The sequence below is a fragment of the Eptesicus fuscus genome, chromosome 5 (assembly GCF_027574615.1).
Source record: "Eptesicus fuscus isolate TK198812 chromosome 5, DD_ASM_mEF_20220401, whole genome shotgun sequence".
In the NCBI taxonomy this organism is placed as follows: Eukaryota; Metazoa; Chordata; class Mammalia; order Chiroptera; family Vespertilionidae; genus Eptesicus; species Eptesicus fuscus.
The window spans coordinates 75,738,763-75,762,471 of NC_072477.1; the positions used below are offsets into that span (position 1 = coordinate 75,738,763).

At 43.2% G+C, this 23,709-nt stretch overlaps 3 protein-coding genes across 5 annotated transcripts in view; 1 reads left to right on the forward strand and 2 right to left on the reverse strand.

Moving 5' to 3' along the window:
* TOX4 (TOX high mobility group box family member 4) overlaps positions 1-22,108 on the forward strand; it is a 36,460-nt gene extending 14,352 nt beyond the window's left edge. Inside the window, exons 8-9 of one of the 3 annotated variants that reach the window (XM_054716429.1) lie at positions 788-951; positions 21,830-22,108. In XM_054716429.1, coding sequence (XP_054572404.1) covers positions 788-951; positions 21,830-21,932 — 267 coding nt within the window. In that variant the 3' untranslated portion in view covers positions 21,933-22,108. Of the gene's footprint in view, positions 1-787; positions 952-1,638; positions 2,361-21,829 lie in introns of those variants that run through there. The other 2 variants (XM_008159798.3, XM_054716430.1) reach the window with 2 other exon arrangements.
* Positions 2,880-13,667, reverse strand: METTL3 (methyltransferase 3, N6-adenosine-methyltransferase complex catalytic subunit). The gene is made up of 11 exons (XM_008159801.3): positions 13,470-13,667; positions 9,197-9,411; positions 8,706-9,107; positions 7,219-7,394; positions 5,654-5,870; positions 5,241-5,428; positions 4,826-4,864; positions 4,340-4,448; positions 4,153-4,218; positions 3,871-3,983; positions 2,880-3,102 (listed from the first exon to the last, which is right to left on the reverse strand). Exons 1-11 carry the CDS (start codon positions 13,567-13,569, stop codon positions 2,991-2,993), a joined length of 1,737 nt encoding a protein of 578 aa, XP_008158023.2. The 5' UTR covers positions 13,570-13,667; the 3' UTR covers positions 2,880-2,990.
* Positions 18,328-18,828, reverse strand: LOC129149168 (40S ribosomal protein S19-like). The gene has a single exon (XM_054716431.1). It carries the CDS (start codon positions 18,796-18,798, stop codon positions 18,361-18,363), a length of 438 nt encoding a protein of 145 aa, XP_054572406.1. The 5' UTR covers positions 18,799-18,828; the 3' UTR covers positions 18,328-18,360.
* Positions 22,109-23,709: the final 1,601 nt, after the last annotated feature.

Genomic DNA, 23,709 nt, shown 5'->3' on the forward strand with positions numbered 1-23,709 from the left:
CTCCTATATCTGGACTACTTGGCTTGATGTTTTCAGTGGGGAGATGGATAGGGGATATAGCTAGAAAAATTCAATTGGTTCATATCAATGAGTCCAAAGTGACATAAACAGGTGTCCATTACCCTAGCTTTAACTTATACATGGCCAGTGGTTATTTTTAAATATGGGTCTGTTTGAGACTAGTACCACAATTGATGAAGCAGTAATTTAAAGAAAAATAATCCCTCTACCAGGAGGAAACTATGAATCTCCCAAGTTCTTTCACTTTTTCTAATGGCACATTTTGTCCTCTCTTAAATCTCGCAATCTTAGTTGAGGGTGACCCAACCTCTTTTCACATTCTGCTTTTGATTTTATATATTCAAGTGTGGAATAAAGTCGGTGATGGGTAAGATTAAAATTAAAGAACGTAAAACTAGTATTTGACCCTCCACATACATGGATTCTTAACCTGGATCAAAAATAGTGACCCTTTAACTGTGCAGGTAAATCTGCATACGCTTGAGTGGACCCTCGCAGTTCAAACCTGAGTTGTTAAAGGGTCAATATACTAGCATATAGCCAGCATTCTCCTAATGGGAAGAAGCTTCATGTCAGTCTGCCTGACAAAGTTCTAAAAGTGGACAAAAAGCGGGAGACCAAAAACTCACCTTCTTTTAAAATGTTACCCCCATATGTGTGGGATGTTAACTCGTATTGCTCCATTGGGTCCCAAAGTTAATTTCACTAGTGGCTGGCAAAGTAGGTAGCAAATCTAATCCATCTTTGGTGCTTTCTTCCTTCATAGGTTGAGTCTCCTTCTCAAATGGATGTTGAATTGGTGAGTGGGTCTCCAGTGACGATCTCACCCCAGCCTCGCTGTGTGAGGTCTGGTTGTGAGAACCCTCCTGTTGCGAGTAAGGACTGGGACAATGAATACTGCAGCAATGAGTGTGTGGTGAAGCACTGCAGGTGAGTTATAGTTTCTCTTATAATTCAGGTGTTGCTAAAATTAACTATTGGAAAACATGGTAACCCTGAGCATGTCAGTATTACCTTAGATAGAGTATACCTTACCTTAGGTAAAGTAAGTGGTATATACATATATATGTCTGATTGTAAGACTATTAGAAAAGTTCCCCTGCTTATAAAGAGCTTGCATTTGCTACACAGACAAAGATAATTAGCAGTCATGCTTCTCAGGTACCACATTTACCTTAAGGTATACTCTTTAAATGTATGATGACACATTAAGCAATTAGTGACTGAATATTAGCTTCGCCTATCTCCTTAGTGCAAATCAGAACACTTAGGGAATTAGAATTTGAGGAAGAATGGATGTGATAAATAGCATTATAAGGTGCTAAGTATGGCAGGAGTTGGAGTTCTGAAGATTTTGTCCATCTCCCCAAATTTTCTTGGGATTTATCTACATTCATGAAACAAGGCATTGGTATTTTCTATGTCAAATCCTCTTCAGTAAACTAGGATTGCCTATACTGTTGACTTTTAGGCCCATTGCCCTAATATTCCTACTGAGTGATACCATTTCACTTTGATGATATAGGAAGTTAACTGAAAACCTATTTGTTTAAGACAGAGTTAAGAAAAATACATTTAAACTATAATTCTGTTTATGTGTATCTTTTTTTCTCTTAGGGATGTCTTCTTGGCCTGGTTAGCCTCTAGAAATTCGAACACAGTGGTGTTTGTAAAATAGTCGTTCCTGTTCTCCAAGCCAGTGAAGATTTATCTGCCAGGAACATGTCCAAGACCCTGCTTAAAACTCAAGCTGGGCTTCTGATAGTACCTGAACTGAGCCCATGATGGTCCCTTCATGCTTCTCCCCTTTCCTCTCTTCAGCAAGGGGCCAGGCTATGGAGCAGGGTCATTGAGTTTGCTGTAATCTGGGGTTGCTTTTTACTTTCAAGTACAAGCAGAGATGCCAGTGACAATAGCAAAGGGTGAAGGAAATATGGACAAGCAGAACATAGGGGTGGTGGGAAGGGGGGGGTGGTTTGAGGAAACTTGTTAGTATAATTGTCATAGGACTTGCCTAAAAGATTATTAAAATTATGAGAGTACATATCAGCTTTGGGCCTACCACTGTGTGCATCCATTTTAAAAGGAATAAAAGGTTAAATTAAAGGATACCTTTTAAACAGAGAGCTAGTAATGTCACATCTATACATTGCTTTGAGAACAAAGGTTTTCAATACAGGCACACTGGGCTGTAGGGAAAATAACATCATCTAGGATTTTCTTATTTATTCTTCTTTGCAAATATTTCTGTAGTCATTGTCTTTCCTTACCTCAACTATCACAGTTTCTGAGTGTGAAAGGCAGAACTCTACATCTTTAATATAAGAAGTTTCACCAAAGTCTAAAGTTGTATTCAGTTGTGTTTGATAAGCTATCTTTTAAAAAATATGCCAGAAGTGGTTTCACTTACATAATTTACATAAGCCTATTCTCTGCACACCCTAAGCACTTAAATTTAATCTAAAATGCACTTATTTCACTTTTCTTAAAAATTTAAGCCAAAGGATAGACTACCAAGCCACATAGTTGTAACAGAATCAGCAAATATTTAGAGCATATAGCCCTAGTGATAACCTTAAGGGAAACTCAAATCTTACCTTGAGAAATGCTGTCCCCGAGAGCCCTTTCTTTATTATCATGTTCATGTAGTATTAATTACTAATCACTTTCATCCTATACTGAATAATCAACGTTTTAATGCTTCCCATGCATTCATTTAGTTTGAACCCTTACCACAAGCCAATGAAGTAGGCAATATTTCCAGTTTACATTATTAGGAATCATACTGAGGGATGAGTAACATGAGTTCACACACTGTTAAGTGGCAAAGCCAAAATTTGACCTCAAAACCCCTACTGCAATACAAACTTTTATTTAAATAAGAAAAAGAGTTATTGTACAAATATTACTCTTCAGATGCAGCCTGCAGAGCCATAGCTATGGATGCTTAGTTCTGTGAGGAAGTGCTTCTATAGATTTTTAGGTTTAGAGATGATACCATCTGGATACCTTTGCTTGAACCGGGCAACCACATCTGGATCTAGTAGGTGGATCCCATCCAGCTGGTTTCCAAGGGTGATCCTGAAGCAAGGGGAAAGATGGGGCAAACCAAAATTCCCAGAATTAAAAGGCTTAATATTGTTAAAATATACCTTTTATTAAGACTGTCTATCATCTCATCAAATAACTCTGCCAATTCTTTTTAAAAGACCTTGAATAGTATGTGGTAGCATGACTGGTTAGGAATGGGCAGATTCTGATGTTAAAATAGAGAAGATCTGTGTCACTTAAGGGTTAATAACTGATAGCTAACCAGGCCTACTTTTCAAAGCTGTTGCTGCCAGTGAGTATTCCTTGGATAAGTAAAATGCTAACAGCATGTCTCGTACTTTTTAAAAATTATATTTTTTTAATTGAATTTACTTAAAACCTGTATGGTTTTGTGAACCAATGTCACCCAAGTAAATTCAATTAAAAAAAAAATTAGCAGCGTGTCTTTTAAAGCTCTACTAACGGAATGAAAGATGTTAAAATTCTTGACAGATTAGATTCTTAGTAACCACCAGGGGACAGATTCAAAACATCCACAGACTAACTGAGGAATATCTTTAGGTTGTAAAAGTGGAATCTAGAGAACAGTGGTTTGAATCCTAAAACCTGTGGGGTTTCCAATGAATGTTGCAGAATCCTATAAAACAGTCTAAAATAAAATATAAGCTTAGTTGGCTTATGAATCCTCTGAAGCCCGTTTACAGAATACTGGAATATGATGTGAAACTCTACTAACTAATGTCCTTGACTATAAATACTTTTGCCCATGGGGGCTAGCATGTTCTCTGGTCACCTTACCAGTTGGGTTGCACATTGTGAGGTCGTCCAAATAATTCAATCTTGCGAGTGCCAGGGGATAGTCTCTCAATCATGCCATAGATTTCATCTGGTTTATGACTGGTAGAACGAACCTAGGAAATAAAGGGTCTAGCTACATCTAAGTTACCCAAGATTGCAATTCTAGCCCTTTCCATTTATGTTTTAAGATCCAAATGAGAGAACTTGGGACAAGAATTCCCCTGACCTCAATAACTAGTGTCAATTAAAATGTGAAAATTTGGATGCCTGGGAAGCACATACCTCAGCTACGATCACATCACAATCCAGACCCTGGTTGAAGCCTTGGGGATTTCCTTTGACACCAACCTGCTCACCACAGAGAATAGATTACCTTATGGAACCCAACATTTGAACTTTTTCTCAATAAGAAATCACATAATTCCTCTTTTTTGCTCCACCTAATGAATTGAGCCCCACTGCTGCTCACCAAGCAGTGTTCCTTTCCATGGTTCAACCAGTGACCTGTACGGCCTGTCCGAATGATGCGTTGCAGTTGATTTGTCTTCACCCAGATAATTTCATCTACCCGTTCATAACTGTGGGGCATAAGAAAGAACTAGAGCTTTAATCAGGCTTTCACAGTTTAGGAGTAGTACAATCTACTCTACAGAGGTAGTGAATCACAGGAATACTCTGGGAGAAATAAACAGATATCTATAGAGCAATTATGTATTTCCCCCAAAACAGTGGTCGGCAAACTCATTAGTCAACAGAGCCAAATATCAACAGTACAACAATTGAAATTTTTTTTTGAGAGCCAAATTTTTTAAACTTAAACTTCTAACGCCACTTCTTCAAAATAGACTCGCCCAGGCCGTGGTATTTTGTGGAAGAGCCACACTCAAGGGGCCAAAGAGCTGCATGTGGCTTGTGAGCTTTGCCGACCACGGCCCCAAAAGAAAGCAACACTTACCCCCAGAGGTTCAGACATTCTCTGCCCAACTCCATGGCCCTAGAAAGAAAAAAGGGTTAAACAGCTACTTCCATGCCTGTTTTTTCTTTTGCTTCAAGGTATGTGTTGTTTTCAGTAGACATTCAGTGAACATTTACATGCAAGACACCATTAAGGCAACAGGATGATTTAAGAATGTAAAAACAAAACATAGTATCTATTCTCAGTGGCCTTACCTTTCACAAGGAACAAATATAAAGTTAAATAGGACTCAAGATATAATTTGTTATAAATAGGCATTAGGTCTCAGTAGGAAAAAAAGGCTGACTCAATCTTATATTTAATAGCACAGCTAGGAAAACCCAGGATTTTATCCCCACCCAGTACTCACTCTGTACTATACCTGCCCATACTACATATCTTTGAACTGCATTACCTGCCTGTGACCCAGAGGAAGAGAAAGCCATCATCCTGCAGTACTGGTATGTTGAGCCTGCGCATCTCATCATCTGTCAGGGTCCCATAGGGCAGCTCCATGTGAATATCCCAGGGTGGGTCAGCCATCACAACTGCAAACTTGCCCAAGATACTGACGTCCAGGTAGCGGATATCACAACAGATCCACTGCATGAGGTGGTATTTGGTCATCTTCCCTTCCTCCACTCTGAGATTCATGGCCCCAGTCCCTCTTTTCCATCTATTTTCCTACTCCCTTTTAAGCATATCTATCCCACTCCATTCCCAATCAGCAAAACGGATTGCTAATTATGCCCTGCTTTCCTACATGTATGGCTGCCCTATTCAGAATAAGTCCATAAATTGAGGTAAGTTTTCTGAGCCAACAGGTACCTGAGGTGGGAAGAGTCGGTCTACATTGGAATCACCTCCAACACTCTGTGTGAGAGCAAGCTCCTGGCTTGGTGTATGGTCTTTGCTCCCAGGAGCCTCAGAATCCATGCAAGCATCAATTTCATAGTGAACATATTTGCAGGTATCCATGTGGAAGCATGTATTAAGGAAAGAGCAGTCACCTAATGACTCATCAGTGTGTTTATTGATGATTCGCCTGGGGAAATAAAAAGGTAAAATCAGAATCAAGATGGTGTTCCACAGTCAGAGCCAACAGTTCAAGTAACAAATTGTTTCACAATTTCCTATTTACTAATTTTCTCTATTTGAGCTTCCTTCAAGAGTTTTCAGAGAAGGGGGAGGCAGGGGACTTGAATATCTGTAATTCACACTAATGAAGAGTTTTAATTCCTCTCTGAGCAAAGACATAACTTGCTTGTCTTATGACAGGAAGGAAGGAAGGGCTTGCTGGTTAGAGCAGTGTAACACTGACCTAAGAGCCCAGAGTCCTGTTTCTCCTAAGATAATCTTCTTCCAAAGAACTTTAACTTGCACTGGGGCTCAGAGATAGAAGTGAAGTGCCTTGCTATTGCAAGAAAGGAGCATTAAAAAAACATACTTGTCCCAGGCCAGTTTGGCTCAGTGGATAGAGTGTTAGCCTGTACACCAACAAGTCCTGGGTTCAATTCCAGTCAAGGGCACATACCTTGGTTGGGTTGCAGGCTCCTCCCCGGCCTGGACCCTGGGCAGAGCACCTGCAGGAGGCAACTAATCGATGTGTTTCTTTCACATTGATATTTCTCCCTGTCTTTCCCTCTCTTTTCCACTCTCTCTAAAAATCAATGGAAAAATATCCTTGGGTGAAGATTAAAAAAACAACAAAAAAACCCACACACACTTGCATTTATTTGGGAGTCCAGCCTGCATTCCTCCCACAGAACACTACTTCTAAAAGTATACTTTCAGCCCAGTTGGTGTGGCTCAGTGGTTGAGCATGACCCAGAAACCAAGAGGTCACCAGTTCAGTTCCCAGTCAGGGCACATGCCTGGGTTGCAGGCTTGATCCCCAGCAGGGGGCATGCAAGAGGCAGCCAATCAATGATGTCTCTCTCATCAATGTTTCTATCTTCCTATCCCGCTCCTTTCCTCTCTAAAAATAAAACATTTTTTTTAAAAAAAAGTATATTTTCAGAATCTGGAGGTCTTTGACAAACTATTGAAACTTTTTCTTTTTTAAATATAATTGTATTGATTTCAGAGAGAAAGAGGGAGAGAGAGAGACATCAATGATGTCTCAACATCAGTGATGGGAGAGAATCATTGATCGGCTGCCTCCTGCATGCCCCCTACTGTGGATTGAGCATGCAACCCTGGGCATGTGCCCAGACCGTGATCTCCTGGTTCAAATGTTGATGATATTCAACCAGTGAGCCATGCTGGCCAGGACATATGAAAACCATTTAATAACAGGATTAAAGACATAATCTCAATGATTGGAAGCAACGTGCTGAAAAGGAATGACTACTTCTAGGAGACCCATCCCACCTCTCTCCCTCCCAAGAGACCTGAAGTGCAGCTTGCGACAGGGCCGATCAGCATCACTGGCTTTCATGCACTCCTCCTTGGTTCCATAGTCACAGAACTCTTGCACTTGGGCCCGACCTCGTGACCGAAACTTTTCGACAATGGATTGTTCCTTGGCTGTTGTAGTATTTAATAGCTCTAGAATCTCCTGACTGACCTATGACAGAAGAAGCTTTGGACTTAACAGGGTTTGTAGATAAAATTAGCCCTTAAACCACCTGTGTAAATTCTACTTGATAAAAATGCCCACCAAAACCACTTATGTTAGGTACTGAACTAAGGCATAATGAACTCTACTGTCACTTTAACTTGTCAAATTCACACACCTAGAAGTAGCAAATGGAAGAGAACTCATGTGGTTCCATTATTTATACCAAGAACCACTACACAGTAAGTCTTCAACATTGTTGATAGGTTTTGTAACTTTAAATGAAAAGATGTATAACAAAACTAATTTTGCCGAAACCGGTTTGGCTCAGTGGATAGAGCGTCAGCCTGCGGACTGAAAAGGTCCCGGGTTCGATTCCGGTCAAGGGCACGTACATGGGTTGCGGGCACATCCCCAGTAGGGGGGCGTGCAGGAGGCAGCTGATCAATGTTTCTCTCTCATCGATGTTTCTAACTATCTCTCTCCATCTCTCTATCTCCCTTCCTCTCTGTAAAAAATCAATAAAATATTAAAAAAAAAAAACTAATTTTACCATAGGCTAATTGATATAAACAAAGTTCCTAAGGCATTCATCAACGTTATGATGAAATAACACTGAACAAAATGACTTTGAGAACTTGCTGTACTGCCAATTCACATTGTTTAATCAATTTCTATAATTATTGGTCCAGTATTCATTTCCATTCATCTCCCCCTATTCCTACATTTGGATTCATCTTTTTTTAAAAAAATTTTATTTGTTGATATTTAGAGAGAGAGGAAGGGAGAAACATCAATTTGTTGTTTCACTTATTTGTGCATTCATTGGTTGATTCTTGTATGTGCCCTGACTGGATTGAACCCACAACCTTGGTGTACTGGAACAATGCTCTAACCAACTGAGCTACCCAGCCAGAGCTGGATTCCCCTGCCCTTGATCTTATGATTCTTCCAAACAGATCCAGTAACAAAGATTCTCTAAATCCGAGTTTCTAACATTGACATTATTAACAATTAGGGCTGGATAATTCTTTGTTGTATGGGGGTTGTCCTACTATGACTGTAGGGTGTTTAGCAGTATCCATTGCCTCTACCCACTAGATGCCTGTAGCACTCGCCTGTATTGTGACAACCAAAAATGTCTCTGGACATTGTTAAATGTCCTCTGCAAGGAGGGAGGAAGGCAAAATCATCCCCTGTTGAGAACCATTGTTCTAAACCTTCAATTCTAAGAATTGCTCCTTGTGCCAGGGGTAAATTCCTCTCAACCAAAGTTATAATTCCAAGTATATGTATGAAAACATTTCCATCTGCCCCTACCTTCTTGCTCTGTTGTTCCTTAGTTGACTGTTGGTTCAGAAGGCTTTCTATCTCCAGATCAACATCTGAGGCAGCATGTTTCCTTGATTTCTTGGTTGGCTCCTTGGCTGTTTCTGATGCTGAAGAGGCCAGACCAGAGGCCAAAGAGCTAGCAAAGGCAGCTGCTGTGGTCGAGTCCTGTTCTGCTCGCCGCTTCTGACCTGTGATAGTCCCTGTTACCTCCCCAGAGCCCTTTTCTGCCACAGCGACCATCATGGCAGAGAGCTTGGAATGATCAGCATAGGTCACAAGAGTAGGATGTGCATCATCTTGTAGGAGACCTCGCTTTACCTCAATCAACTCCTGAGCTGCAAACTTCTGTAGGAGGCTTTCCACCCCATCTTGAGTAGCAGGGGCATCTGGCTGGGGAAGTAAGAGAAGGCAACAAGACACTGACCATGAACTGAAAAAAAGAAGTGATAGATTCCAACCCTGTCTTATCAGGTCATTACCGTGGAGATGGCAAGACAGATGGACACAGCATCAGTAGGCAATGTTAGGGATAGATCAGAGAGATGGTGTAGCAACTTCTTCTCCAACTCAGGGTCTGTAGCTAATTCTGGAACTGAAGCTGTGCTGGACTTGGAGCCACCAGAAGTGGGTACAGTAGGCACTGGGCTGTCACTGCGGAAGGTTGGAGACAGTGCTGCCTCTGGATTCCGTAGATCTAGGAATGAAGAGAATATAAACTGAAAAAGGGTGCCCTGGCTGGTTTGGCTCAGTGGATAGAGCATCAGTCTGTAGACTGAAGGGTCGGGTTCGAGTCTGGTCAAGGGCACATGCCTGGGTTTCGGGCTCGATCCCTGGTGTGGGGCATGTTCTCTCATTGATGTTTCTATCTCTCTTCCTCTCCCTCCTCTCTGAAATCAATAAAAAGTATTTTTTTTTAAAAGGGGCAACTGCCAGCCTATATATTCCTCGGGAGTCAAATTCTCCAGCAATCACAGTACACAATTCTTTAATTTCATGCGGGAAATCCTCCGACCAAATTTAGCACTAGATTAACTTTTCCTCAAACATATTTAAGCATTCATTCACTGCTTTGCCAGGATAATCCTCAGTTTTCTGGGAAGAGCTTACCTTTTCTCTATTGAATGAGAGTTTTCATAATTCCTTGTTCTTCATGTACTTTATAGGAAATGAGCAGCATGGTAAATTTAAATGTCCATACCAACTCTATTCAAGCTATTCTAAGTGACAACTGGTATAATCAACCTGAATTTAAAAGCCAGAAATATTTTCAACAACTTAAACTATGATTAAATCTCTCTGAGGAATGGAGTTTAAATTTTTATGAATTAAGGCCACTAGACATCAGAAGATATACAAATGACAGTGTTAGAGGTTAGAATAATGGAACCTTTAATATCAAACTTAAAAATCTTATAATTTGCTGAAGCCTAGTCACAAAATATTTCCTGACTGTATTTTTTTAAAAATCTAGTTTTGGTGTCAATTAACTAAAAATGTGCTTTTTAAAAAATTAAATTTAGTAAAGTGACATCTATGATAATAAAAGCATAATATGCTAATTAGACCAGACAGCCAAATGACCTTCCGGACGTCATTCCAGATGTCCTTCCGGATGAAGCTGTGGTGGCGGGGGCCAAGGCAGAGGCAGTTAGGGTCGATCAGGCAGACAGGCAGGCAGAGTGGTTAGGGGTGATCAGGCAGGCAGGCGAGTGGTTAGGGGTTATCAGGCAGGCATGCAGAGTGGTTAGGGGCAATCAGGCAGGCAGGCAAGCAGTTGGGGCAATCAGGCAGAGAGGTAGAGGGGTTAGGGGCGATGAGGCAGGCAGGAAGAGTGGTTAGGGGCGATCAAGCAGGCAGGCAGAGCGGTTAGGGGTGATCAGGCAGGCAGGTAGGAGAGCAGTTAGGAGCCAGCGGTCCCGGATTGCGAGAGGGATGTCTAACTGCCAGTTTAGGCCCAATCCTCCCTGCGGGATCAGGCCTAAAATGGCAGTCAGACATCCCCCAAGGGGTCCCGGATTACAAGGGTGCAGGCTAGGCTGAGGGACAACCCACCCCCCGTGCACAAATTTCGTGCACCGGGACTCTAGTTGGTTAATAACATTATATAAGTTTCAGGTGTACAACTTTATAATGCAACATCTGTATACTCCATTGTGTGCTAAAGAAAATGTGTTTTCATAATTAAACCTACTGATACTATGGAGAATGAAATCACATAAACATTTTACTTTCTCCAGTTAGTAACCAAATTTAGATCTTCTTTGAGTAATGTGTAATTTTTCTTAAAGGAAGCAATAAGTCTGTAAAATGAATTATTATTTTTTTTAGTTAATCCTCACTCAAGGATATTTTTCCACTGATTTTTAGAGAGAGTGGAAGGGAGGAGAAGAGACAGAGAGAAACAGCGATGTGAGAGACACATCGATTGGTTGCCTCTTGCACCTGCCCTGATAAGGGCTAGGTATGAATCTGCAACTGAGGTATGTGCCTTGACCAAGAATCAAACCGGAGATCCTTCAGCCAACACTCTAACCACTGAGAAACTGGCCAGGGCAAGCCCTGCTATTTTTAATGCAGGCTTTTGCAGAAAGCCAAGTGTTTCAGGAACACACACATATGTATATAGTAGAAATGCCTCGAATCATATCCTTCCAGAATGCTGTTTTTGAAAAAGTTGATGAAATACTTTAATCCCAGTTACAGGAATCTATAATAAATTAAGAAGCAATTGGGGACCCAAGCCAGGTAGTTCAGTTGTTTAGAGCATTATCTGATAAACCAAGGTTGCAGTTTCAATCCCTGGTCAGGACACATACAAGAATCAACCAATGAATGTATAAATAAGTAGAACAAATCAATGTTTCTCTCTCTCTTCCTTCCTCTCTCTATAAGATCAGTAATTAAAAAATAAAAGAAGCAATGGGTCATTTGTCTATGATAGTGATGTAACTGTTGTATTTTCTATCTAAAATTGATATGCATGTCGCCTGACCAGCATTGCTCAATGGTTAGAGTGTCAGCCTGTGGACTGAAGGGTCCCAGGTTCAATTCTAGTCAAGGGCACATGCTTGAATTGCAGGCTCGATCCCCAGTGTGGGGCATGCAGGAGGCAGCCAATCAATGATTCTCTCTCATCACTGATGTTTCTATCTCTCTCCTCCGAAATCAATTAAAAAAATAAAAAATAAAATAAAATTGGTATGTATGTTTAAAAGGCTCAGAAACAGAGGAAACCAAAGATTAAGAAAAAAACAAACCAGAAAATTGATCTACAAGAGGTCAAAGAACTGAAGTTTATATATCAAGAAAAAAAAGTCTTCCTCTTGGGTAATTCAGTAACTACTCCAATGCTTGACTACTAATTAATCCCTGACCATATGACTTGCACTTCTTCCTCCACTCACCCTACCCTCTTAACTTCTTTTTTAATTATCTAAGTACAATATAGCCCTCAAAACCAAATTCCAGCCCTAGTTAGTTTGGCTCAGTGGATAAACCATCAGCCTGTGGACCAAAGGGTCCCTGGGTTTGATTCTGGTCAAGGGCAGGTACCTTGGTTGCAGGCTCCTCCCCACCAGGGCCCTTTCTCTCACAGAGATGTTTCTCTGTCTTTCCCTCTCTCCTCCATTCTCCCTAAAAATCAATGGAAAAATATTATCGGGTGAGGATTAACAAAAATAAACAAACAAACAAAAAAAGGTGATTAAATGTTAAAAAAGAAATTCCAAGTACCAACTTCTCCATAATTGCCTTCACTGACTAAACCAACTCTTGTTAGTTCTTTCACTGCACCCTTGTGGAAGCATTCCTGTGGCATTTTACATGTATCATACCCTTTATCCCCAACTACATTTCAAATTCCTTGAGAGCATGATCCATGTCACACTTATTTTGTCTAACTACACTCATGCACACTGTAGAAACTCAATAGATATTTACTGATTATGGTGTGAGAGTCCTGCCAAGGGCATCTAGTTCCAGGGGCCAGAATGTGTGCAAGGTCCTGATAGGTTAAGACAAGATTTAGTGATGGATGTGAATATACTGAGAAACACTGGAATAACCTACCACAACAGTGGTACAGAGATTCGCTATTCTAGTACATCTTTTATCATTGATTTGCCTTGGATAATTCAGGGATTGTGCTGGGAATGGGTGGTGAGGTTCCTTCGTTTTCCCACTGTGACACAGAAGCGGGGCTGGGGGATTAAAAAACAAACAAACAAGGAACGCTTTCAGATTCCAGCTCCGCCTGTAAATGACCGAAACAACGCCAGTTCCTCGGCTGACTGCGCTACACCACCTCGGGGCGGGCCGCCGAATGGGCGCCGTGGATACCGAGGTCCAGTGCTTGCTCCCTGTGCCCACAGTCGCAAAGAAAAGGCCACTACAAACCAGTCGCCAGAACCTAGGGGAGAGCAAAACGCCATGGGAGCTGCAGAAAGAGAGGACTTTCTGGTTCAAGGAACGGGGCTGCGAGGCCTGGCAAACGGGACGTTCCTGCAGACTTCAGAGGCATCAGGCAGGGGCGGGCCCGGGGCCCGGGCGTCAGTGCTGGGAAGGCGAACCGAGAGACCCGACGCCCGGGGTGGGAGCCTCGACGGTGCTGCTGAGGCGAGAGAGGGAGGGCCAACGCAGGAGGCGTCGAAGAAATAGCCACTGGGAGAAGGGCTTCCACCCGGGAGCGGTCTTTTTCTCCAGGTTCCCTCCCACCCAGCCCGGCCAAGCTCCGGCCGGAGACACGCGCCTCACCCAGGTGCCCCGAGTCCTGCTTCCGCCTCCGCTGCAGCCTCTCCCGCAGCGAGTCCAGCTGCTTTTTGTGGGCCTGGATAGAGCTCCACGTGTCCGACATCCTCGTCTCCCGGCCTGGGTTAAGTCTCGAATCAGGCGCGGGAGACTAGCACCTCCCCGTTGAAGCTCCGGGGAAAAACCTAATTCTCACACGGACACCCCAAGGCTAAAACGGAAAGAGATCCCGGCGTTGCGCTTAAAGGAAAAGCCATTTCCGGTTTCGCGCAGCGTTGACGCTGAAACAGGAGCCATCTTAGGTGTTGGCAGGAGGGCGGATGTTTTCTTATTGGCGCTCTCGGGTGCTTCCGGGTGCAATGAGGCTGCGGCCGCCATCTTGGTGCCTGGCAGAGCGGCCATGTTGCTTATAGGCGCGCATGCGGCCATGTTGACTATAAGATCAGTCTTGAGAGTTGACTTAAGATAGTGCTCCTAGAGCGGCAATTGTAATACGGATATTTAAAACGAGGGATCAGGAATTCCTCCGACAGTTTGGCACATACCTTTCCCTCTGAAGGTGTAGGTTCATGTTTCCATGCATTCATTTACAGCGATAGCTATTAATCAGTTCCAGTCCGTGGGTGTGTATGCGTGCGCACACTTCTCTGAGGGAAGAAGAGATGGGGCAGTGATGTTATTATAAGGTATCTATGTATATTCTCACTCTTCTTTTTTTAAAAACACCTTTTTCTATTATTTTTATTCATTTTAGAGAGAAAGAGAAGGGAGAGAGACATCAATTAGTTGTTTCCCTTATTTATGCACTCATTGATTCTTGCATGTGCCCTGACAGAGATTGAACCAGCAACCTTAGCACATCTGGATGACTCTCTAACCAGCAGAGATACCCAGCGAGGGGTTCTCACTCTTCTTACACCAAAACTACATTTACCATAGTAATACATTGAAATGGAGTCCTCATAAGGAGGTGGGGGGTGGGGGTGGGGGGGGCGGGGGTGTTTCTGAGATTCAGGTTGCATGTGTTTCTTATTCTAGTAGCTGGTTACACAAGAATGTTGTGAAAATTAAGCCAATTTTTTAAGTGCACTTCTCTGTACATGTAGTAAGCTTAAATTCACAAGTTTGTTTTGTAAAGGGTCCTCTGAATGGAAGCATTTAGAAACCACTGGTTTGTCAAATGCCTACATGATGCCAAACACTGTGTCAGAAAGAATCGCTTGAAAAAGGCAAGGCTCCTGTTTTCAAAGAGTTTCTGGCCTGGTAAAGGAGCCAGGACCCTTTATTAATATTGAACCATCTTTACAACATATGGCAGCATGAGCATAGGCTCTAAAAATAAATGTCATTGCAAAGAAGAGGAGGATCCCAAGCCCAGGCGACCCAGGAAGGCTTTGGAAGGAAGGTGGCATCAGGGTTCAGGCTTGAAGTGACAGATAGGTCTTTAGTAGGTGAAGCCATAGGACAGAATTCCAGGATGAAGACATGAAAAAAACAAACGTCTAGACTAGAGTTAGGAAAGCATAATGAATGTCCTGTTAATCCAGATTAGTTCACTAGGACATAGAGAATTATATTATTTGAGAATTTAGAAGGATATTTGTTTCCATATTTGAGACCAGATTGCAAAAAAAGTACATGTTACCTAAGTAAAGAACTTGCAATTTAATCACAAAACAACAGGATAATTTAGAGTTTTTGAATAGAGAGTGTTTTAAGGTTGATCTTATGTTCTAACTAGATTCAGATGGGGAGAAAGGAGAGTTTAAAGACAGGGAAAATGGTTAGTTAGCCTATTGTAACTAAGTCTTTGATGATAGGAACTTCAATTAACTCAAAAACTGGTTATGGATAGCAATGGAAAGGAAGGGATAAATATGAATGGGGTCTATTGTGAAAAAAGATGTATGTGGCCCTAGCCAGTTTGGCTCAGTGGATAGAGCAGTGATGGCGAACCTCTGACACGCGTGTCAGTGCCATTTCTGATGACATGCGGCCGCTGAGGCAGCCACATGCCGAGGATTAAACATTTATGTTATTTAAACTATAAACATCGCAAAATAATGTTTTTTCCTCAAAGGGACACACTACCCGAGTTATGCTCAGTTTTTTGGCGAAGTTTGAAACACCAAGCTCAAAAGGTTGCCCATCACTGGGATAGAGCGTCAGCCTGCAGACTAAAAGGTCCTGGGTTCAATTCCGGTCAGGGGCACATTCTGGGGTTGTGGGCTCAATCCCCAGTGTGGGGCGTGCAGGAGGCAGCTGATCAGTGATTCTCTCTCATCATTGATGTTTCTCTCTCTCTCCCTCTCCCTTCCTCTCTGAAATCAACACACACACACACACACACACACACACACACACACACACACACGAGGCCTGGTGCATGAAAATTCATGCACTGGAGGGGAGGTCCCTCAGCCCAGCATGCCCCCTCTCACAGCCCGGGAGCCCTCAGGGGCAGGAGGCGACCCAGCGATCAGGGGAAGGCGACGCCCCATCACACCTCTGCTGCTGCCACTGCCAGCAGCGCAAGCCTTGGCCGGCCCTGGTTACCTGGATTACACTGAATGAGAAGCAAAATCGCTGTCTTCCTCAGCTGAAATATTCTTGGGAAAGTTGGCTGATATGAGATCATGAAGCCTTCAAGGGGACTGTTCCACCTAAGAGTATTTGCTTCTTAATAACCTTGGTCTAGCAACTGCCCTCAGAAAGTTAATAAGAGATGCTTCTGTACTTTCATTTAGGATGTATCCTTGATGGCCCTATGGTTAGACACTTGTATTATTACTAAAGTAAGATAGCCCTATTATTGCTGTATTATAGAACTGTTAAATTAACATTTAATTATTCACAAGTCTGAATTTATCATTTGTTGTATGATTGCTGTTTCTTTCAAGAACCTGAACAAATAGAAATGAAATATATAGAAGTTTATATAGCCGTGAAACTAAATAATCTTGGGGGAGAAAGTACTGGATATATCCTTGCAGAAGAGGAAGGGAGTTGGTTCATCTTCAAGTCAGAATTTGCAGGTCAACCCCTAAACAGTGTAAGCTTTTTTGTCTAGGAAAGGAAAGATTTTCTATTAGAAGAGACTTAGTTTCTGGTAGGCTCCGGGATTCCTAAGTCCTGGATTGCCTCCTCTCACCCTCAGAGGAAGCCAAAGAAGTAGCACAAGTACTTTTGAAAATCAGCCAGATGAAGGGCAGCCCCAAGAGATCTTCGCTTTCACATTCATTTTGGGTAAATCATTACAGTAGTAAATTAGGCAAATTTTAGGAGCACAGGAGGGCCACTTAGCATGATCTGCATATAGATTTTTTTTTTTAAGGAAGCATTTATATATTTTTACAATTGTTTTATTGATTTCAGAGAGAAGAAGGGAGAGGGAGAGAGAGAGATAGAAACCAGTTTTCTGCTAAAAAAAAAAAAAAAGCCACTGGTGGGCGGGGGTGGGGGGTTGAGGAGAGCCGCTGCTTTCTTGTCTGCCCACCCTTGGTCTGCATACAACCCTGAGCACTGCAGAGAGGAAGGAACCTCACCTACATCTCTCCTACCCAAATAGGTGTAAGCCTAGTTGTGAGCTGATGAGTGCTGCATACACTACATTTCTTAACTTTTATTCATATACTAGCGGTCTGGTGCACGAATTTGTGTATGGGTGGAGTCCCTTGGGGTGGTCTGCAGAGATGGGGCCCCAGCTCACACCCCCAGCCTCACAGTCCCGAATCCCTGCCTGGCACCCACCTTGGCCTGGCGCCGCCCCCTCACCTGTTCCACCATCCTGCCTGCAGGGCGATCGGTCAGGGCCAGGCTCCCCGCCTGGCACCTTCAGCACCTGGGAGCCAGCCGGCAGCCCCAACCCCCGCCACTGCCTCCACTGGTCGCCATCTGCGGGGCAATCAGGCCTCCACTCCCACCCACCTTGGCCTGGCACCGTCCATTCACCTGCTCCACCATCCCGCTGCAGTCCCACTCTTGTCAGGGCCCATCAGGGCCGGCAGTACCTCCACTGCTGCTTGCTGCCAGTGCCACCTCGCCAATGCTCACCATGTTCCGTGCCACCCCCTGGTGGTCAGCACACATCATAGCGAGCGGTCGAACTCCCAGTCTCTGGGTCGAACTCCCAGTCGATCGACTGCCCGAGGGGACAATTTGCATATTAGGCTTTTATTATATAGGTTGTTGTAGTTTTCAGAGTTAGCCACAACAATGCCTCCTATCCCACATGCCCTTATGCAATGTGACTTTGCCACTCTTCCTGTTAACAGGTAAAGCTCATTTCCCCTCCTCTTGAGTCTGAGCTGGCCCTCTAACTTTGGCCAACAGAATGTGGCAGAAGTGGTACTGAGTTTCAGAGCCCAGACTTTAAGAGGCCTTGCAGCTTCTGCTTTTGCCTTCTTAGAGACCTTGGCCTTCATGAACATCCAGTTATCCTGATAGATAAACCACTTGAAAAGAGAGAGGTGAAAGAGAGAGATACTGTAGAGACTGAAAGACCTTGAAGGGGAAGAGGCCCTGGAGGATGAATCTATGGAAGAGGCTCCAACACTTCAGTCATTCAGCTGAGGGACCAGAAGTAAGGCCAACCCGGATGCTCCAGCCCAAATCAGTGCTGCTTGGGTGAGCTCAGCCCTCACCACATGAAACTTGAGCAGGCATCCTAGTTGAGCCCTGCTCAGACACCTGAAATCACAAGCAAACACATAAATATTAAGACCCTAAATTTTGGGATGGTTTGTTACACAGCAACGAATTACTGAAACATCCACGGTACTAACCAAAGGATCTTTGGCCAAATGGGTTTTTTTTTCCTTAAGTATTTTATTTATTTATTTATTTATTTATTCATTTATTTATATGAATGAGGCAATTTATTAACCCAGCATTTGTTCTAATGCTTCTTGTTGGCAGCTGCCACCTGTCCTGCGATTCTGTCCAAATCTCTCTGTCCCTGAGGTGTCAATTTGCGGCCCCCATCCTGATCCTTTTCCACCATTTTCAGCCCCTCCAGGGCTTGGAGGACTCTGCAGGCCACGCTCTTAGAGCCTCTGCTAAAGTGGCTGGGCATGACACCATTTCTCTGTCGTCCTCCATAGATCTTGGTCATGGAGCCAACCCCAGCGCCTCCCCGAAGGTACAGGTGCCGCGCTGTGGAAGCAGCTCCTGTGTAGAACCAATTCTCATCGTAGGGAGCAAGCTCTTTGTGCTTGGCCAGCTTGACAGTGTCCACCCATTCAGGGACTTTCAGCTTCCCGGACTTTTTGAGGAAGGCTGCCAGAGCTCTGACGAACTCCTGCTGGTTCACGTCTTTTACAGTCACTCCGGGCATCGTGCGGCCTCCGCGCTGCCAGCCAGGGGAAAGGGAAGTATTTTATTTATAAAAAATATATTTTACTGATTTTGAGAAAGGGAGGGAGAGATGGAAACATCAATGAGAGAAAAGCATCAACATCGATGGGCTGCCTCCTGCACGCCCCCTGCTGGGGATCGAGGCCACAACCCCGGGCATGTGCCTTGACCAGGAATTGAACTGGTGACCTCTTGGTGCATGGATACATGCTCAACCACTGAGCCACACAAGCCAGGCCCTAAGTTTCTTTGTGTGTTTTAAAAAAATACATTTTATTGATTTCAGAGAGGAAGGGAGAGGGAGACACAGAGACAGAGAGAGAGAAAGAGAGAGAGAGAAATATCGATGCTGAGAATCATTGATTGACTGCCTCCAGCAGGCTCCCTACTGGGGATCAAGCTGGAGCCCTGACTGAGAATCAAACCATGACCACTGAGCCACACCTGATGGACCTAAGTTTTTTATGATCAAAAGCAAAATATGTCCACTGGGGTTAGACAATCTGTTATTAAATTAAACATTAGAAAAGACAAGGAAGGACATAGAAAGGGAAGTCTGTTTTGGGAATCAGGAAACAGATGTTCCTTGGTTTACTGAGAAGTCCAGGGATGGTAACCAGAGTCCCAGGAGCAGGAGTTTGAGAGAGATGAAAATATGTCAGTAGAATCTAGGCCTTTTTAGGAGTGACAAAGGTTGAAATATCTGAGAAGCAGATGCTGAGACATAGGAGATCAAAAGTTTTTTTTTTTTTTTTTTTTTTATGGAGATCAAAAGTTTTATTGTGGAGTATCAGTTGTTAAAAATTGGGGGTGGGGGGGTCCTAGCTGATTTTGCTCAGTGGATAGAGTGTCGGCCTGCAGACTGAAGGGTCCCGAGTTCGATTCCAGTCAAGGACACATGCCTGGGTTTAGGGCTCGAGCCCCAGTAGGGGGCATGCAGGAGGCAGCCGATCAATGATTCTCTCTCATCATTGATGTTTCTATCTCTCTCTCCCTCTCCCTTCCTCTCTGAAATCAATAAATATATATTTAAGAAAAAATTGGGGGGGAGGGGGGGACCCTGGCTGTTGTGGCTCAGTGGTTGAGCATCGACCTATGAACCAGATCGTGGTTCGATTCCCAGTCAGGGCACATGCCCGGGTTGTGGGCTCAATCCCTGGTAGGGGGTGTGCAGGAAGCAGCCTATCAATGATTCTCTCTCATCATTGATGTTTCTATCTCTCTCTCCCTCTCCCTTCCCCCCTGAAATAAATAAAAATATATTTTTTAGAATGAAAAACAAAAACAGGGTCAGGGGTCAGGCTAGAAGGGGTCAATGAGGGAGAAAGGGGACATATGTAATACTTTCAACAATAGAGATTTTAAAAACATGGGGGAGGGGGGGTCAGGGAGGGAGAACTGTCAGACTATAATGCAGACCTGACAAAGTCTCTGCCAGCCTGATGGGAAGTTCCTGAGGAAAATTGCTTATTAGAGTCACAACTTCCAAGGGAATGACTAGGCCCCTGTACCCTCCCCCCCGGCCCGCCCCCTGCACCTGGCTCAGTCATTGGCCTGGTGCTGGTGAAGAGCAGGACAGTTGGAGCAGCTATGTCATTCTTGAAGGAGCACCTCTGAAACAGCACATCTCTGCATCTGCCAAAGGAGACTCAGTGTATCTTGTGTAGGTTCTTAAATGGTAACCGTATTGGTCCTTAGTTTGTTGTATGGATTGAGTTGGTATATTTTAAAGTGGTTATTAAGAAAGCTGAATTCAAGAGAATTGTACACCCGCTCACCCTTCTCCAAGTTTGCATTGAGTTAGTTATTTCCCTCTGGGAACCTACAGGCCATTATTTGTGTCTATCAAAGTATTTATTACCACCATGTAAGAATGTTTACATTTTTCTCTTCCTAGACTGCACTCTTAGGGCAGAAGTGTGTCGTATTTATTTACTTTTGTATCTACTCAACACTTGGTCTCTGAAAGAAAATAAATCCTCAGAAATTAACTGAATGAATAAGCAAAGAAGCTGTCTCTCCCTCCTAATAGTAATGCTCTTTATCCATCCAGTTTGAACCGGATCCACTGATTATTTCATGTACAGTGTTTTGCAAGCTGCATTTATTTACATACTCATTCCAGCAGGTTAGAATTAATTCACCTTCCAAAAAGATGGCCAAATGAAGTCATTAAGAGTGAGAAATGCACCCTGGCAGTGTGGCTTAGTTGGTTGGGCATCTTCCCATGCACCAGGAGGTTGCTGGTTCGATTTCCAGTCAAGGGCACATGCCTAGGTTGCAGACTGGATCCCTGGTCAGGGCGTGTGCGGGAGGCAACCAATGGATGTTTCTCTCACATCGATGTCTCTCTCTCTCTCTCTCTCTCTCCCTCTCCATTCTTTCTCTCTAAAAATATAAATGAAAACATTATATATATATGAAATGGTGGGGCTTGGAGGCTGCAATAAGGAGACTAAAGGCTCTAAAAGAAAGAAATTTAAGGTGAAAAGAGAAAAGAAAAATAAAAGCTGTCAAGTAAGAGAGGTCAATGAAAGAAGAAAAAGCAGCACAGGTAGGAAAAAGAATGAAAAGGAGATAGAAAGAGGGCAGTGAGGAGTCAGGCTCCGTGCTGACCTGCCCAAGGAAGTATCATCAGCAGAAGCCTCATTGACAGCTGTTACCATAATGAGAACTGACGTCTAAAGAGAGGGCAAGTCTAGTTTAATTAGTTAAGTGGCATTAGCTATGTCCAATAGGGGTAGGGGAGGTAAAGAAAATAGAAGGATTGGTGACCCATCTCCTTCCATAGGCTGAAAGGAAAAACAGATTTATAAAGCTTTGCCAGGAATTAAAGAGACAGGAAACATCTTCCCCAAATTGAGTTCACAAGATTTCCATGTGTTCCTATTTATTAGTACCTTTTAAAGGAACCTGTACTGTCCTGGTGGGGGCAACTAGAATCAAACATCGTTCTTTGCCTTTTATCAAGCCAAAATAGGTTTACACACTCCCTCCCTTCTGTCTTCCAGCCTTATACCAGGAGTCCTTAATGATGTAGCAGAAAGCCAGCACCAGGTGACTTTGGGCAAATCATTTTACCAGTTCCATCTCTTTAGCACTAAGATCCAGTGATATTGTAGTTTTACAAAAAAAATTCTGAAGCATCTTCTTTTAAAAATTTTTTTTGTTAATCCTCACCCAAGGACACTTTTCCATTGATTTTTTAGAGTAGAAGGAAGAGGGAGAGACAGAAGCATCAATGTGAGATACATTGATTGGTTGCCTCCCCCACCCCAGGGTGGGAATTGAGCCTGTAATAGAAGCATGTGCCCCTGACAGAATTGAACCCCTGACCCTTCAGTCTGCAGGCCAATGTGGATTATCTTCTCATTATGAAACCAAGGTTGCAGAATTAAATATGAACCTTACCATGTTGTAAAGAAACAAAGTGAAAAAAAAATATATGTATGTGTGTATGTATATGTATTTATATATGTATACTAGAGGCCCAGTTCACCAAATTCGTGCATGGGTAGGGTCCTTAGGCCTGGCCAGCAATCAGGGCCAATTGGGGTCTTCTGGCTGCCGGCCGGGGCCTTCCTTAGTTCCTCGCCACCCCCCTGGTGGTCAGCACACATCATAGGGAGCAATCGAACTCCCGGTCAAACTCCCAAGGGGACACTTTGCATATTAGCCTATAGATATGCTCTTCATTTCATGCTTCCACCCCCAATGTACTTCCTCTGCTAAGAATCCTTCTTTAGTCTGGCCGGCATGGCTCAGTGGTTGAGCGTCGACCTATGAACCAGGTCACAGTTCCATTCCTGGTCAGGGCACATGCCTGGGTTGTCGGCTCCATCTCCAGTGTGGGGCATGTGATTCCAGTGTGGAGTGTGCAGAAGGCAGTGGATGATTCTCCCTCATCATTGATATTTCTATTCTCTCTCCCTCTCTCTTCCTCTCTGAAATCAATAAAAATATTTTTTTAAAAATCCTCCTTTATCTTGTTGGTAGAAATTATTAGGATTGAATTATTTTTTCTTTCTGTTTATAATATCTGACCTCAAGGATCATAACGATTAATTCATCTTGGTTCTGCAAATTAATTGATATCAGCCAGGCTGGCCTGGAGTTTAGGAAAGACTGATAAACAGCTTCCAACCTTTAAAGGAAACAAACACCTCCACAAAATAAAACATAAAAGCCTGGTGGTAGAAGGTTCTAGGCAAAGAGAAAATCTAGACAGTGATTGCACACAGTGGGCAACTTCCCTGCAGAACCTTCTGAGAACACAAAGTTCATTTCCACAGGGAAATGACATTCACTGGAGATTGTTTTAAGACAAGGCTGAATAAATTAAATATTTTAACACCATATGCTCAGCTTTTGGCAGGACATGTAAGTGGGAAGGGAATCTCAATGTTTAGGAAATGCCATATCACACCCCAGCTGGCTATTTAGTCATGAAATAAGGAGAAACACACAAATATTTGGTTAAAACACCTTTAATGAAAAGGGAAAGACACTAACATCTCCCTTGTCTGCTCTTCACATTTTTCTATGTTAGAAGCTCTGGAGCCTACATCTTCAGAGGAGAAGCCATCATTCAAGTCAGTCACTAGCAGAACCAACACTTTCTCCTCCTCAGAACTGTTCCAAATGATCCTATGTTAAGAGTAAACACTACATCTCATTATAAGACGGAGAGGCAGGGAGGACACCATCTGGAGCTCATCTCCCAAAGTCTGGGACTCTAAGAACCAGATAGTAGCAAAGACATAAGCCCCAGACCATGGACAGGCAAAATGGGGAGGAAATGGGCTTTGAGATCAGAGAAAGATGATGAAAATACAAGGGGCCAGGGAATAAAGGAGGGAGTAATCTAAAACTAGAAGCACACTAGTGCTAG

Excerpts from the sequence above, each read along its gene's own strand:
- METTL3 (XM_008159801.3), bottom strand. The coding sequence starts at position 13,569 with ATGTCGGACACGTGGAGCTCTATCCAGGCCCACAAAAAGCAGCTGGAC. Across the intron at positions 3,984-4,152 it reads GTGATGTGATCGTAGCTGAG|GTTCGTTCTACCAGTCATAA; the intron begins GTATGTGCTTCC and ends TTTATTTCCTAG. Across the intron at positions 3,103-3,870 it reads CACAATGTGCAACCCAACTG|GATCACCCTTGGAAACCAGC; the intron begins GTAAGGTGACCA and ends CCCTTGCTTCAG.
- LOC129149168 (XM_054716431.1), bottom strand. The coding sequence starts at position 18,798 with ATGCCCGGAGTGACTGTAAAAGACGTGAACCAGCAGGAGTTCGTCAGA.